This window comes from Phoenix dactylifera, chromosome 11 (assembly GCF_051530095.1).
Source record: "Phoenix dactylifera cultivar Ajwa chromosome 11, Ajwa_hap1_PhDact_Kaust_v1.1, whole genome shotgun sequence".
NCBI classification, from domain to species: domain Eukaryota; kingdom Viridiplantae; phylum Streptophyta; class Magnoliopsida; order Arecales; family Arecaceae; genus Phoenix; species Phoenix dactylifera.
Window position 1 is genome coordinate 21,642,690 of NC_143200.1, and position 17,782 is coordinate 21,660,471.

The 17,782-nt window shown below is 35.9% G+C and overlaps 1 protein-coding gene across 16 annotated transcripts; it reads right to left on the reverse strand.

Moving 5' to 3' along the window:
- Window positions 1-818: 818 nt before the first annotated feature.
- On the reverse strand, window positions 819-11,452 carry LOC103714014 (uncharacterized). 16 transcript variants are annotated; one of them, XR_015971331.1, is made up of 7 exons: window positions 11,211-11,452; window positions 9,707-9,885; window positions 6,086-6,201; window positions 5,821-5,914; window positions 5,561-5,632; window positions 1,882-1,916; window positions 819-1,169 (listed from the first exon to the last, which is right to left on the reverse strand). XR_015971331.1 is itself a non-coding variant. In XM_088707234.1 (6 exons), the coding sequence occupies exons 1-5, from the start codon at window positions 11,253-11,255 to the stop codon at window positions 5,596-5,598; spliced, it is 471 nt and encodes a 156-aa protein (XP_088563360.1). In that variant the 5' UTR covers window positions 11,256-11,452; the 3' UTR covers window positions 819-1,169; window positions 5,561-5,595. The 16 variants fall into 16 exon arrangements, 3 of the variants coding, with proteins under 3 accessions (XP_088563360.1, XP_088563359.1, XP_088563361.1); XR_015971330.1 differs by lacking the exon at window positions 1,882-1,916 and adding an exon at window positions 2,092-2,192; XR_015971336.1 differs by having other exon boundaries at window positions 1,788-1,916; window positions 6,086-6,348.
- Window positions 11,453-17,782: the final 6,330 nt, after the last annotated feature.

Sequence of the window (17,782 nt, forward strand, 5' to 3'; positions counted from 1 at the left end):
ACAAGCCTCGAAAGATCGCCGCCGCAATCTTCAAATATGCTGCACTATATACTGATATCCACCCCCTGCTACTTGATATTTGCAGAATATCCAGACAGCTTGGATGGTTCCAAGCTACACACGCATCGTGAGGCCAATGCTGCCGCAGAATAAGTCACTGTTCATGAGCTTGACACCCGGTCGATTGTTTCTAGGATGCTAACTCTCCAATATCTCCGAACAATTATGGATGCTTTCATTCTCATCTGATCTAATCAATCAGTTCTACATCTCAAAAATAAATAAACAAATAGTAGTGAGATAAGTTAGGACAGGGGTGAATATGGAATTAACAGAGAAGAGAGGTTAGGAGAGCAGAGGATGGGTTACTCTTGTTCATGGATTAATAAAAACACCTGTTTGGTTGGATTTTGAAGGTTGGTGGAAGAAGTCTGGGGAAGCATGGAGAGCATAAGATAAGAGGACAAAAGAACGGGTTACTTTTATTTCACCCTCTCCAAGGTGAAATAATATTGACCTGGTTATTCAAAAAGTGGTTTTTGAGAGGCTAGCAGGATTAGCCACCTTAACCCTGAGATATCCGGCAAGTAATTACTGTTTAAGAGTCCCAATTGGACAAGGAGCAAAGAATTTCATCTCGATTGGAATATATCAGGAATGAAACATGGGATCACTGTCATCGATCAAGCACTCTATCCTTTAAAATCACAAATTATCAAATTATTCATCTAGATTTCTTTCTCATCGATGGGACTAGTGCCATCAATTAGTAAAGTCCCTGCAATGGTCATATGCATCACGCATGCCAAATTTTAGCAGCAGTAAAACAAAGAAATGCTTTATTAAAGCTGCATACAAGAAGAACTCCTGATTACATGCTTAAAAATGGTGGATGCCTTCAGACAAAACAAACACCATTGTACATTACAGTTTGAGATGCCAGGTAGATTTTAATTAAGCAGGTGAACTTTAACATGGAAAAGGACAGTGAAGTACAAAAAGAATAACTGGATTCCAAGATCACCAAAATAAGCATCATTTAGTTTCTTTTGCAGGTCCGAAAACATGGTGCTGCAAACTGATGCTAAAATAAAAATACAAACTCTAAGTTTATGAAATGACAGAGTTGTACCCAAGAATGCCGTGCTCCACACTTGCGACAGAAATACCTGAAATTAAGGATATTGTTATCACATTGTTCATTAGTACAAGAGAAAAAACAATATAAAACTTGAGAAATATGATATCGGGTTTTATTCAATATATTAGCTAAAAGCAAACAAAATAGTAACAAGGAACTCTTATAATCCATTACGCTATGATATTGTTTAGTCATTTTTTTTTAAAAAAAAAAAAATCTGATGGTTTAAGACCTAGGATGCAACCTATCACATAAACCAAATTTTCATCAAAAATCAGGATCAGACAGTCGACTCTCTCAACTCTCTCATTTGGAGCTTTGCATTTCAGGGACAATGAATAGGCTAGTGATCCCACTATAGGCATTTTATCGCCAACTACTGCTACTTCCTAGGAGACTCTTACCTCTTCAAGGCAGAAGATGCAAGATGATGTTTTATGATCAAGATGTGGACCATGTAAACTGAAACTGCCAACACACTATCACAGCGGATCCATTGCATCATTATCAACCCTTGCTTATGAATGCACACTAATGATCATGCTATCAATCAATATAAGGACAAAATATGAGAGTTTTGATCATCCTTCCATATAAAGTGAGTAAGGGTTTGGATGGAAGCACGGTTGTTGCCAGAAAGAAGTACCATATTATCTCCACAAGCATCCAAAGGCAAAAATATGAGACATTGTAAATAGTAAGGTACAGCCCTTCAACAAAAAGCCCAAACAGAGTTTGACCTTAGTAGCCAAATCTTCTGTACTGCATGCTGATCCTGCATCGAAAGCAAGTACATATTCTGATTTACTATGAACCATTATAATACAAACACACACACACATACATATAGCTACATACCTATGCATGCATGCATGCACACATGTATCTATGTATATACACATTCTCTGTAATCGGTTCACTCACTCAAATGTTAAGCACGAGATGATAACCTTTATGTATAGAATGTTTGAGACTGTGCCACTTTTTTCGAGCTGAGGTCCACGAGCTAAAAACATCCGCAAAAAAGCCAATGTTAGAAGGCCTTTATCTGCTGTTCTCATACCACTAGTGATGGGCATCGGGCCGTGCCGGGCCGGCCCGGCCCAGGCCCACTGGGCCACGGACTAAACGGGCCGTGCCTGGCCCGGCCCGCTTCGTTAGCGAAAAACCGAAGCCCGGCCCGGCCTCAGGCCCGTGGATTGGCGAGTCGGGCTCGGCACGGCACGCCAACGAGACGGGCCGTGCCAGGCACGGCCCGTCTCGGGCGCAAACGGGCCGTGCCGTCTGGAAGGAGGGGAGAAAATAGCCGTTTCCAACGGCTATTTTTGGTTTTTTCCCAAAATACCCCTCCCAACAGTCCAAAAACAGCTAATTTGAGGGGTATTTTGGGAAAAAAAATTTTGGAGTCCTATAAATACCCCTTTCCTCCCTCATTCTCACCACACCAAACCAACTATTCTCTCCTTCTCTACTACTACTATTTTTCTCTTCTAAAGTGCTCTTCTAGCAATTTAATTTTTAGTTTGCATTTAGCAAGTGTTCAAGTGCTACACAAAAGGAGGTTCCTGTTGAGAAGAGAAGGTCACTCCTGTTGAGAGCACAAGAGGAAGCTCAGAATCTCGGCTCTACCTCTGCCCTCTGACCCTCTACTCAATTCCTCCTTGTGGTTAGTTTTTATTTTTTGCATTCATCAATTTAGATATGTCATCTTTTGAGGAAAGTCATTTTGGCATTCCTCCTGTTTCTGAGGGAGAAAAAACTAATCCCCAACCCCATGTTCCTAGTTCCTCTAGAACTAGTGAACCGAGTGGAGATCAAACCTCTTCTCGTAAGAGGACTAGTGCTGTATGGAATGAATTTGATAGAATTATGGTTGATGGAGTCTGGAAAGCAAAATGTAAAAAATGTGCCAAACTTTATAGTTGTAGTAGTAGTGGGGGAACAGGCCATTTAAAAAGACATCAAGAGAGTCATAGGATGCATGATTCTCATGCTCAAACTCAAAGTACCCTTAATATACAAGGGGGATCACTTGTAGGTAATTTTGCATATAATCAAGAAAATCAAAGAAAAGCACTTATAAAATGGATAGTTAAGGATGAATTACCTTTTAGTTTATGTGAATCTTTTAATTTTGAAGAATATGTTCAATTAAACCTACAACCTGCTTACAAAAGAACTAGTAGGCGTACATTTAGAAGAGTAGCTATGACTAACTTTTTAGCAATGAGACAAAGTTTAATTGAAACACTCTCTACTTTAAATGTAAAAATTTCATTAACTTCTGATATTTGGTCAGCATCTGTAGGTAGTAATTGTTTTATTACCATTACTGCTCATTATATTGATAATGATTGGCAATTAAATAAACGTATTCTTGCTTTTCGTGCTTTTGTTTTTCCACATTCTGGGCAACAAATTTCAAATGTCATTTATCAAACTGCATGTTCATATAATATTAATGATAAAATTATGTCTATTTACTTTTGATAATGCATCTAATAATAATTCTGCTGTTACATTATTAAAGGACTCATTGCATCCCATGTTAAATGAAAATTTATTGCATATTAGATGTGCATGTCATATCTTAAATCTTTCTGTTCAAGCTGGCATGGGCATGATTCAAGATATGATTTCAAAAATTAGAAATGCAGTTTTTTTTATTCATGCTTCAAGATCAAGACTTCAAGAATTTAAGGAACTATGTATAAATCATGGTAAACGTTTTAAAAAATTTAAACTTGATGTAATTACTCGTTGGAACTCAACATATAGCATGATACATGATGCATACCCATATAAAAACTTATTAAGTGCATATATTAATGATCGTGGATTAGGCTTTACATTGACTAAAACTGATTGGAATAAAGAAAAAATTTTGGAAGATTTTTTGCTTAGTTTTTATAATGCTACTAATGTTCTTTCTGGTATTTATTATCCAACTTCATGTTCATTTTTACAACAAGCATATATAATTAGTCAAAAATTTGCAGAACATAGATATGATGATGTTTTAATGCCTATTATTGAACAAATGGAATCTAAATGGAATGAGTATTGGGACAAGTATGTCCTATGCATAACTTAGCTGCTGTATTTGATCCAAGAGTTAAATTGAATGGCGTGCTAATTTTACTTGATGCATACTGTGAAAATATGATTCAAGATCCTGAACCTGCTAAAATTGAGGTAAAACAACTTCTTTATGATATTTATGCTATATATGATGAAAAAATTCGTGGATCTAGATTCTCCGTACAAAGCTCTATTTCTTCTTCTAGTAGTTCTCGTTCGTCATCTATTTTTTCATTCATTGCACAGAGAAAACACACACATGCTTCAAGTTCATCTTCATCTTCTTCATCTTTAAGTAGTGAACTAGAATTTTATTTACAAAATGATCTTCAGTCTGCATATGATGAAAATCAAATAAAGAGTCTAGATGTATTATCTTGGTGGAAGAGTGTTAAAAATCAATATCCTGTTATGTCTGCAATTGCACACGATATTTTAGCTGTGCCGATGTCCACAGTAGCATCGGAATCCGCTTTTAGTGCAGGTCGGCGTGTTCTTGACGAAAAGAGAAGTAGGATGACTGGCGAAACGGTTGAGATGCTTCTCTGCTTCAAAGATTTGTTGGATGCTTAGGCGAGACTTCAAGATAAAGGTGGACATAATACAACATCCTCTGATGATGATGATACAAACACTACTGAATAGTGAATACTGAATCACTGATGATTAGTAAGATTTCTTAATTTTTTATAATTGTACATTTTTATTTTTTTAATTGTTAAAGTGAGTCATCTCTATTTTTTCTCCTTTCTTATTGTATTCTGGAGGTCAGACCAAGGTCCAAAGTCCAAACCTCCCTTCATGTACCATTTTGATTTAAATTAATAAACGGTAGGGGTCTATGCCAAACCCCCCACCATTAAGGTGGCTTTATATTAATAAATCCTTAGTTTTCAATATTTATTAGTTTATTAAAAAAAATTATTTCCATTTATTTTAAGGGAGACGGGCCGTGCCTGGCCCGGCCCAGGCCCGGTTCAAGCCCTTATGGGCCGTTCCGGGCCCAGGCCCTTATGGGCCGTGCCGGGCTGGCCCGCGGGCCGTGCCAGCCCAGGCCCTAATGGGCCGTGCCGGGCTCGGCCCGCGGGCCAGAAAATGGCAACCCAGCACGGCCCCCTTTAATGGGCCGTGCCAGGCACGGCCCGGTACTGTAGCACGCGGGCCGTGCCAGGCACGACCCGCTTCGTGCCGGGCCGTGCCGGGCCATGGGCGGCCCGGCCCAGTGCCCAACTCTACATACCACAAATAAAAAAGAAACAAATATATTAAAAACATCCAAATAAAACTAGGACACTGTTAAAAAATCAAACTTGGGAGCTAGAAAAGTTCCAAGAATACCTCCGCAAAGAATGACAGGACACCTAGCACAATCATTATAAGCAAAGTGAAAGGATTAGGTAGTACAAATTCCTGTAAAGGGAGTGACTTTCATTAGGCAGAAGATAAACAATCAAAGATATCAAAGTTTTTAACAATAAAAACACTTTTTCTGATTAAATTTGATAAGCTTATGGCTTTAAGTTTTACTTGTTTATGCAGTAGAATAGAGAACATAAACAACAAAGTATTATGTTTTTCTAATAGTTAGTTTTTCTCACCTATGGCTGTAGGCAAATTGGTACATTTCACAACAGTAGTACGAACTATGAAGCAATGTAGTTCCAAGTTTTATTGATTCCTCTCTGACATGAACTGTGAAGCAAATGCATGCTTTTAAGCAAAGTCTTATGGTCCAGCAACTATTTGCAACCAGACAGTTCCAACGGCTTGGTAACATGCACATCATTTTATACACAAATATGGCAAAACGACAGCAAAATATCGAGACATACAAGAATTAACAACATTCCCTTGCAACCTTACCTCCGAAATCTAAAAAAGCCAATTTCTCATGTAAAATGATCTTTGCTCCAATTGAGGCTACAATCGGGGTTGCAAAGTTCAATAAAACTGCATAGGATAGAGGCAGATTTTGAACACTGAAATAGAAAAAAGCTGAAGCTCTGTCATTTAACACTTACCAAGTACTTCAAGGCCAAAGGGTTAAGGGGCTTCCGCACAAGAAGTGCTCAGGTACTTTTCCGGGAACAGAGAAAATGACTAATATAAAAAATTAAGGTGCATACCTATGTGATAAACTAATTGATCAATAAAAATGAAGCTTAAAGGTTATGCACAAGATTAAACACAGATTATTATTAAATCCCATGAACAAGATGTTAAACATTTTTGCAGGTTTATTGAAATAGTGTCCAAGAATCTACCATTCATCTGACTACTGCTTGCTTTCAAATTTCAATCTCATTGAATCTGTAAATGTCACGCATACATAAATCCAAACTAAATGGATGGGTAGGTTTTGCAGGTTATATATCCAGCAGTAGCCTTACATTCAACTAGAGCTGTGAAGCATGCATCCATTTGTCTCCATATCTCCACCTTTTGCTCTTATATATCCAGTCGTAGCCTGAACTTAATCCAACAGCCATCAAACATTCTTATTCATAGAGCAATATGCGAATAATCTCTCTCTCTCTCTCTCTCTCTCTCTCTCTCTCTCTCTCTCTCTCTCTCTCTCTCTCTCTCTGTGGTTTCTTGTCTGACTCACTCTACGTGCATCACACAGGCCAGAGTTCTAATCAAACAAAACCAAAACATAATTTTCCAACAGGTGAGTGCATAAAAAACTAAAACAAGAGAATGGCATTTTCCCTCCACCAAACGAACATAGAATGCCACCATACTGAGCATGGGCATGCAGAAAGAACTAGTAAGAAGATCCAATAAAGCTAATCCAGTACACCAATTAAGAATAGTAAAGAAGCTTGGTGAATATCCTTATTTGCAAGCTCGTGGTTCATGAACTAGCATCTTATACAAAACGTATGTGCCCTTTTGACACTTTTCATGTACTGCATGCTATCCATGGATCTCCGACAAAAGAATGCACAATGATAAACAAAAAATTTTAGAAATGTCTAAAGCAGAGCGAACAGATGGCTTGTGTCTCTGTAGTACTGGATATGAAACTAGAAAGAGTCTCGTATAAGTCTTTAAATTTCTGCAACCTATGGTTTTTAAAAAGCATATACAATGGAAAAATGGGACATGAGCTTGCAGCCTGGATAGATGAATGATCAAGGTCCTCAAAATAGGAGTCCTTTCACTTATGTGAGTCTTTCTCAAGCCATACCTGAATCTTGGATACAGCCCTGAGCATATTATTGCGACAGTTCAGACTGGTCATACATTATTTAAATGTATTTTAATAATGAGACTTTTCTCAGTTATCACTTTTAATATTCTTTTGTCATGTCTTGGTAGTGACGGAAAGAAGTAGGCTGATTAAGTGAACTATCATTACTGGACCTTAATTTTATGTGCATTAGCTAACTTAGTGACTGGAAAAGATGGTTCGGTGGACAAAAGATGATTTCCCTCCAGAGGTTATTATATTTCTCCCTTGAGAAGAACTAGTAGCAAACAGAAGTAGCTAATAGAGCTACTGACCTGTAATTAAAAGAGAAGGTACTAGGCTATTGTCAGTCTCTAGGTACACCAAGCTGATAATCACTATTTTTAACAGATGATGCCTGCTTGTCCATGAGATTTTCCATGAAGATTCTGACATGAGCCTTCTGTGTGCTCCAGCATGCCATAATGACAGTGACATCCTCCATCACATTGCCCAAAGGATGTCACAGTAGATTTGTCTCCTCTAGGTGCATTTGATTATATGCATAAAGATGCATGGGGAGATGAAAATTTACAATTTACTGAGTGGTAATAACAGTGTAGCTCGAAAAGCATTCCTGAACTTGTATTTTCAGTTCAATCTAGTGAAAAATTTGCTACCTGAAATTCTCTTACTATTTGCTGCTCATCAAGGTCCTTAAAGAGAGGCTGATTAACATTCGACACCTTGTACATGTTTCTCAGTATGTTAATATTGTTCACTGAGATTTTTATTACCTTGAGCATTCCATATACTGTTCAATAGCCACACCATGACTTGAATAGATATCTTGATTCTTTTCAGCGCACCTGTTCTCATCCAGACATGGTGCATCCTCCATCAAATATTTTTCAAGTTCCCTTCATAACCAAGAAGACCTTAACACTTACAGCGACTGAAGACAGTTTGATCCAGTTAAATTAAAAGATCTCCTTTGGTTAGATTACATCAGCTACTGAAAGAACAAAACACCTTCCATTATTTTCTCTCTCAAATCTGCTAGATTATTGTCTAACACTACAGATAACATCAAATTTTTTTATCTGCCAGAGAGAATGATAAACTATAGAACTTCGACTAATGTTTTATCCAAGTTAACAAAAATCATGTCCTTGTTATCATTTTCCTAAAATTGTTTCTTATTGGTACAAAGCCAGACTCTTAAGGATCATTTCATCCATCATTCTATAGGAGATGATTAGTTATAAATTTTTAGCTTTAATTCCATAAAAATTATTGTCATTTTATGTCATGCTCTTCAATTTCATAAACAGCCTTATTTATTATGACTCCAACCAACTTGCAACCCATTTCATCCAAAATCTCACGAAATTAACCTAGTCTCTCCCAAGTTATAGCATGACATTTTATGATTTTTTAGCTTTAATTCCGTAAAAATTATTGTCATTTTATGTCATGCTCTTCAATTTCATAAACAGCCTTATTTATTACGACTCCAACCAACTGGCAACCCATTTCATCCAAAATCTCACGAAATTAACCTAGTCTCTCAACTAGTAAATCAGAAGATCCACCCTCTTTCATCCATTTTCGAAGTCATTTGTAGTATGTTATCTACAAAACAATTGGGTATTTGCATGTTATTCCTGTTCCATTAGACAGACTGCTCTATTGAACTCCTTACATCAGTGTTTGCTAGATAATCTCCAGTATTGTTTTGAATCAAGATCAATGTTGAGAGTTAGCTTACAGTACTCTGCATGCTATAGCATGTTAAGAATATCCAAGTGCTGATCTTTTTCCAAAAATGACACAATGTATCAGTTATTCCAGTTTATTCAAATTAAAAAAAGACAAACAAGAATATTATATAAGAAAAAGAAAAAGAAAAGACACTAATCTTATATCCTTTTGGGGGTTACAAAACTATATTTTTTTATAAAAAAATGGCCACTCACACAAGAGATATAAAGAATATAGTATAAGATTCTTGTCAAAAGAACAAAATAAAAGACCATGATGATTTACAAAGTGCATTTGTTCTACTTAATAAATGAAGAATACAAATAACTGTAGATTAATATCTTCAACAAGAAAAGTCACATAAATTCACCTGATGTGGACTGCACGATCAATTAGTACAAGGTATAACCTATCAAGGACTATAGCAAGCAATGAATACCAATAAAAAATAAGATAAAAAGTTGACACGTGAAGGAAATGTAACAAATATATGGCATCAAAAGGGAGGGTCTATATAAAAGTGAAAACTAGAAAATGCCACTGACCTATAGATGAGGCTCAGCAATGAGGTAAACATCTCGATAGTAGTATATTCGTTAAATTTGTTGGTACAGAGAATGGCTGCCCGGTCCTTCTCAACCAGATAAGTGATAATATTAAAAGAATGGCACATCTTGTAATTACAGTTTCGAATAATGGAACTGATCGGACTGCCCATGATAGCCTGGATACAAAATTTGAATACTTCATCATGTTGTATCATGTCAAATACGAGCAAATGTTCACACTAGAAGTGCTTGTGTTATAAAACAATATCATCCCACATAACTGCTAGCATGATACAGAGGGTGAGTAATTATAAGCATATTAAACCCATATTGCAGTGTTGCACTTCAGTAATACAGCTTGTCACATAGACAGGCTACAGGTAATACAATAAAACCAATTGGAAGCTGATTGGTTCTGTGGTTCAACTATTATTCTTCTTTACCAGACTTCCTAAATATTGTTTGAGCTTCTTCTCTTTGTTCTAGTCCATCAACTCCACAATGCTAAATCATAGAAGTTTCTGTGCTAGACCACTTTAGAAAGTATAGTGCAAATATTCAGACTTTGCTATTGTATGTAAGCATACTAATTGCATGCCTTTCATTGTATTGTGTAATTTTTGGTAGGATGGTTTTAAAGCCGAGTTTTGACAAGATGCAATACAGTATATCACAGTTTATAGTACTGTTTACCATGTAAATGTGTAGGACCAGGACATTGCATGCACTGTGTCATCTCGTTATTGGCATTCAGCGGCACAAAAAAGATAGCAAGTATGTTTGAAAAAAAAAAATCCACAAATCCCAAGAAAAAATACAACAACTTGTTCTTTCATTTTTTTTTTTAAAAGACCCATTAGAATAGTTTTATGGCAGTCTTGATCAAGCGCAAAGATACTACATTCAGGTGGGGAGCCACTTTCACATGCTCTCAGAGGTACATGTTACTCTTATTTATTTTTATGAGAGAAAGTTTTCCTAATTCGGTGGGTAATTTTTTGATGTTCAATAACCTTCTTTTCATATTTTTTTCCAAATTCAATTGTTATACATGCCAATGAACAGGAGCGTATTAAGATAGTTTAGATTGCTCTTGAATCAAGAAAGTTTTGCACTCAGTTATGTGCTGGGACAAGTTTGTCCTTTCTAGGGTTTCCACGTTTAAACTCCTACTTGTTCTGGCTTAACCTTTGGCACAACAAACTGAAGTCATGGATCACTACAAGATTATGTTGTAAACCAGCCACAACATCCATTGAGTCAAACTCCTTCGTGTATTGAATTGATTTCTTGATCTTTTTCTTTTTCTAAATTATAAATACCTCATTCACTTTCTTCGGAAATTATTATTCTGAGGTACCAAGAACCAGCAGCATCATTTTTTTTTTGGTGAAAAGAACAGCATCATTTATTTCACGCATTATTCGGTGAGTAAAAACTAAGGGATCAATCCAAGAATTGAAGAAAATGGAGGTTATAAATTAATAGCTCGGGGCTAAACCTCCGGGGGTCGCTTCTTGGAATAGGGAACGGAGAAGACGGTCATCTTGGTGGGCTTGTCCGCAGCCTCCGCCACAAGAAGAGGGCAGACATTATCGGCGACCTCCTCCCAGTTGCTCGCTTCGACCACATGAAACGCCGCCGTCGCCGGCGTCGTCCAGAGCCATCTCGGCGAACCCCAACCCGCCTTCCGCCTCCGCCCCTCTCTCCCACCGACTTGTAGAATTTAAATATTATTATTGTGAAGCAGAGCCCAAAATAACCGTTGACTAGTAGAGCTGATCATGGGCCATCAGGCCCGCCCGGCCCGAAATTTGGCAGCCTTGAGCACAAAGATACGCCACTGTGCCGTGCCTGGGCCAAAAAACCAGGTATTGACCTTCTAGGATTGGGCCAGGCCTAGACTAAACATAGAGACCTAATATCCGGGCTGAGCCAGGCTTGGGCATAAACATTGGGTCTAGTTTGTACTATAGGGCCCGGCCCGAGCCGTTGAGGGGATTGGGTGGTGGTATCTCACCGTGGTTTTGTCTAGCGGCATTGATAGGAGGCCCATGGGCATGTTATAGTTATACTTGCTCGAAAATTTTACAGCATAGTCGGCACTATTTCTCATCTGCACAAATATAGATATAATATGAATATCGATAAACACTATCCAATTTATATCCGAAAATCTGGTTGTATATACAATCCTATTTTTTCTTATATATATTTTATAAATTTTAAAAGAAAATGAATAATATCATTAAAATATTTTGAATTAATAAATGATTTATAAAGTTTGACTATCTAATATGTATTCATAGTTATATATGTACTATTAATATCCAACTTATATATCTATTTAAAACAAATACGTATATAAATTTTATCATCCCAATAACATTCATGTTTGTATGCATGCTTGTCGAATAAAAACATGGATAGATATGAATATATTGATATCTAATCCATAGCTAACCCACTGTCAATCCTAATGATACAACTCTTCATGACAATACAATTCCTAAATGACATTGTGAGTTAGTACCAATTACCGAAGTTTATATTATACCTTTACCCAATTTTCAGTCGGGTTACCTCCCACCCTAATTCTTACATATATATATATATATATATATATATATATATATATATATATATATATATATATATATATATATATTATAAAAATGTTGGAGGTATCTTTACATCCATCAAATTTGCCCATAAGTGGAACCCACTATATTCAACAAAAAAAAACTTTAATATATAGCAATGATTAATATGGATAGCTTTGGAAATAAACATATGCACGCAACTAATTTTAATACTCTCTCTATCACTTATCTCATAGAATCTTTCTAATATCATAAATTCTTCTATATCCTAAATAATTTTCTTTGACAAACTTAATTTCTTTTTCTCTATCCCCATTCTCAACAAACTTATCCACCTCTAATGTCGATCTTTTTTTTTATTTTATTATTATTAATTTAATATTTATTTATTTATTAATCTTTTTTTACCAAACACCTTGTGCATTTTTATGCCCCTGTGTGTGTGTATATATATCTGTGTGTGCGCGCGCGGAGAAAGAGTTGGATTATGCTCAATTTTGGAAGGAGAGAGTATCAACTTCTCTAGATTTTGAAACCAATAATAAAATATGTAAATTAAAAATCTACATTATTAATCATAATTTATGCTATTAAAAATATATAGATGCAAAAAATTATACATTTGAATGTCCCTAACTTACGCATCAAATTACAACATTTTATTATAATATAAATCTAAAAATATATTAATTTTCAGCCTAAACATATTTTAATATATTTTTATTATTATAAATAAAATATAATATCAATTTAAATGCTTTATTATTTATTTAAGCATAATAGTACATAGAAACTATCCTTGTGAAGACTCGATGTCATAAAAATATATGTTTTTTTTTTCCTACACAGTTTTAGTTGCACAGATGTTGAACTTCAATTTATATATTTTATTATTAATTTTAAAATTAAATGAAATACATTTTCATAGAAAAAAATATAGTTTTTCTCTTCCATTGGCCAAAGCATGCATGCATAATATATTATATTATATGCGGGAATGACGTTAGGTGTTCGGCTGCGAGACTCGCCCTGTACACGAATCCCAACACAATCCTGGAATTTAGCAGGCTGCGAGAACTGCGCCGTGGCAAATCTCATGATTTTTGTCCGGGGGTCAAGGACATCCCCGACAAACCATTAACGCCCGAGATTGAGTGATTGACCGCTGAGAAGGACAGACCTAAGAACACCACGTTAAATCACTAGACCCCCCCAAAAAAATGCACTCCACCAACACCACCGACCTTCCTCTGATGGTTACTTCGCTGTAGCTCCGGTGGTCCAAACAACCATAGTACCTGTCGGCCCCGCTAATTCCTTCCCGTTCTACCTACGTTGCGTAGTTCCAGTCAAGGAGGAGGGTCAAGTTATCAAGATTTAATTTGAAAAAGTACTTATTTGGATGGATAGGGGTGCCTCAGCTAATGGAAGGCTACCCTCTTATCTTATCATCTTGTGCTCTAAAACGTAAATCATGCGGGGTAAGAAGAGACGCAAGTGTGTTATTGAAAGGAAATAAAGGTTAAAGCCGCGTGGAAAAGGTTGTTCCATGCCCTGCGGGTGCTGGAGGATGGCGTTGAGGAGGATTTGATACGGTGATCGCATGGATCTAGGGTCAAGAACATGCCACTAAAAAAAACCGATGACTTATGATATTTATAGATTTTAAAAAAAGTACAAATTCTACCAAGTCACACATGTATATAGGAAGGCGAACGATGTCACCAATTGGATTGTCTTTTTTATGGCTTACCACTCGGATGGCTTTATCTAGATGGACCATGCATCATTGCCAGAAGATTTATATAATATTGTGTTTTTTAATTTTGTTGGTCCCATTCACACTCAACAGGTATGAACTGCAGTTTAAAATAAAAAAAAAACTTAGGGCTCGTTTGGTTCGCGGAAAAAGAAGGAAGAAAAGTATGGTCAACGGAAAAGTAATGAGATACCTCATATTTGGTTGGAGATTTCAAATGAGAGAGGCAGAAAAGTTGTATTTTTATGGAAATATGATTCCCACGTTTCATGAGAAAGTCTTTTTATAAGAAATATGGAAAAGTAACTTTTCCGTGAACTGGGAATCACTCCATTTTTATTTTTTTTCCTCCAAAAAAGTCCTTCAGCATTAAAGAGACATTAAAAACCTCATTTTTATTAAGAATATAATAGGAATTAATATAACTTTTTCACAAAAGTTGATGGTCAACCCAACATAAGTACTCTGAAAATTTGTCACTTTCTCATTATCAACTATACATGCCAAAAGTATTTTTTCAGATATTTTTTTTAAAAAAATATGTTTCTTAGAAATTATATTTTTATAAAAAAATACTTTCTACGAATCAAATGAGTTCTTAGGTGTTTGCTGCATGAAAAAAAAAAAATTACCGTGCAGGTGTTTTAATTTGCACACTATAACGTTCGGAAATTGTGCGCCCTCAGGAGAGGCAACACCGCGCAGGTAAAAAGGCCGGTTGGCCATTAAAAGTGTCAAAAGGTTTCAATCACGGATGAGAAATGTCGCCTTGTTTTTTTATAATATATAAATCGGATTTACTTTACCTATAAAAAAAAAAAGATTTCAGTAACGCCAATGGCCCCCTCCTGAACCATTACCTATTGTTATTAAGTATTAACGGTCAGTTGCTGGTGACCGTTATAACAATGACATCGACGGGGAAGCCCCGGTCACATGAACTCGGCAACGATATTGGCGACAATGAGCCCCAGGGCCGCCGTCGATGGAGGAGGCGGAGATGAACAAACTGGTATCGGCGGCGACGAAGGCATCGATGGTTCCGCCGACGGAGAGGAAGACGACATCGACATAGGCACCATCGAAAGGATGTTGAGAATGTCAAATCAATGAAGTGGGTCGCCGTCGACGGCGGTGGATGGAGGTGAGAGAGGAATAACCTGAGTTAGAGTGTGGACCAAGAAAGGGAGTTGCACGAAGCATTCATATTTAAAGATGCCCTTTCTTTTTAATTTTAATTTATGTACCTGCCACTCGATACTTTCCCTTCAGAACCGGCTACAGCCAGCCCGTCCTTAACACGGTCATTCCCATCGTCCATAAACAAATGAACGGTCAGTATTAACCGGAAAAAGGGATGGTACGGATTTCGTGGGAGTACCTTAGCAAAGTCCTTGTCGTCCGACCTTTGATTTTTCTAAGTATGTGTTTGTTTTGATGGGGAAGTAATGACCGGGTAATGGCCGTTAAACAAAGTACCAATTGACTAATTGTAGCTATACCTGATCGGCAGTTATAACGGCAGTTGCAGCGTGGCGGCCATTGCTAGGTTGCAGCTGCGGGTTATTCCGGGCCCTGTAATTCTGTTGGAAATGGTCTCATGCAGGGTTTTTTTTAATATTTTTTTTAATATTTTTATGGTTGTTAACTTGTTATGCTTCCGGATGATAAAAAAATCTATTTATTCTATTAAAAAGGTATAGAATCTGCTCTTCCATCCCTCTCATGCACATACGGTGTATAAGTTACCGTTGCATCAAAAAAAAAAAAAAAAAAAGCTATTTGTTGCAGTGGAGCAGAGGAAAGACTATGGTCAATTACTTTTATTAATCTAAAATCTAATTGCAAAAATTTTTTTGTATGAATGTTCTTCTAAAAATTCAAATTTGCTTGAATACCTTCTTAAAATTTATATTTATTTATGTATCCTCATAAAACATCGTTTTTATACAAATGCCCATAATATAACGATTCTTCTAATACCATCAATAAGAACCATATTTATTTTAATTAAAAATAAAATAAAATTTTGAAATTATTTTTTTGTCCTCTATCGCGATCGTCTTTTTTTTTTTGCACAACTATCCATTAAGGATAATTCAATTATTTTAATTTGACACCGTTAATTTTTTAACGACGTTAGATGGTGCGGATACATATATAAAAAAGATATAATAGTAAAATAAGTATTTTATGAGGGTATATATGTAAATATAAATTTAAGAGAATATTCATGTAAAATTTGATATTTAGAAAAATATTCATGTAAAAAATTTAATTGGAAATGGTTTCTACTGTAACCTTGGACAAGCTCCTTAATTTTATCCTCCATTGCTCTCCAAGGTGGAAGGGAAAAAAGCTGGTTCGATGGAGCCTAGAGAGGAAAAGCTGAAAAAGATGATGGAAGAATTAGATGCTTCCAAACATCCCTTCCACCCCATCAATTGTTCTTTTCTTGCAAGTGAGACTCTTCGTGGAATTTCGCGGCAATGCTCTCGAGAATCCACCAATATACGTGGGTGCGGAACCCAAAGTGAATCGCACGTGCGCAGCGCGCTCCAAACTCGCACGTCTTAAATCGGCCAAAATGCCCTTCCGATCCAAAAAGCCTTTGCATCCCTCTTATCTTTTTTTATAGAACAGCTGTTCCAGTGGAGCAATGGAAGTTACCTTGTGACGATGCCCAATGTGGCATATACGAGCCATTATTTGAGAGTTTTCATTACTTAGAAAATGCAGTGTTATTTCTTGTTGTTAAAAAATGGTAATCTTGTGTCATGTATGAGTGGATATTACCAACACGCCCATCCAAAGATAATAGAATATTAACCTACAATGATTTTATGAAATAATATATAGCATTATTTCAATGGTTAAATGGTTGCCATTACAAAAATTCTTTTGATAGGGAATTGTAGATGATTATATATTAGCTTTAGTCCTACATAGAATAATTAGTGGAAAGTATATAAATCAATGTAGATGATTGGACCCCAAATTTAATCGCTTGAAGTTTTAAATTGAATTGGGTCCCGACGTGTATACAAAGCCTTCTTTTGGTTAGACTTAAACTCTCTATTTCATTCAAACAAAGTTAAATTAGATTCAATTTGTATATAAAAATTTTAAATTTATAAATAGGAGATTAAAACAAGTTTTTAATCCAAAACTTTTGATCGATTTTCGATATCCTACGCTCTTCTTCTTAAATCCATATAGAATCTTTTGATTGACACCCTTTTATTGCTTTTAGCTTTATTGGAAACACCATTTGAATTTATTACCAAAAAATTTAGGATATATATCTCATTGAAATATTATTTTAAAAATATAAATAGGAGATTATGACCATCTATTGTTATTTTTAAGCTGTAGATGGTAATGTGCCAGTTGTATTTATTTTCATATGTATGACACGTGACTTGCACTAATAATAACAAAAAATAAAAATTATGTCCAATTCATTTAGACATGGAAGTTCAAACTTTTTCTAAGGACCTATTTTTTGGATAATAAAAAATTTAGCCGAATATATACAATTTTCGAGGTTAGTATTTTTTAAACAATATTTAGATAAAAAATAATTTATCTATATTTTTTTTTATATATTGAAAAATGACTCTGAAATCTATTATCCATGTTCTTTTGTATTACTATATTTTGGATAAGTTGCTAAGATCTATTCATATTTTTCATATCTTTTATTGTATA

Excerpts from the sequence above, each read along its gene's own strand:
- LOC103714014 (XM_088707233.1), bottom strand. The coding sequence starts at position 11,255 with ATGACCGTCTTCTCCGTTCCCTATTCCAAGAAGCGACCCCCGGAG. Across the intron at positions 9,886-11,210 it reads CCAAGAAGCGACCCCCGGAG|GCTATCATGGGCAGTCCGAT; the intron begins GTTTAGCCCCGA and ends TTTTGTATCCAG. Across the intron at positions 1,917-6,085 it reads GGCTTTTTTAGATTTCGGAG|GATCAGCATGCAGTACAGAA; the intron begins GTAAGGTTGCAA and ends CTTTCGATGCAG.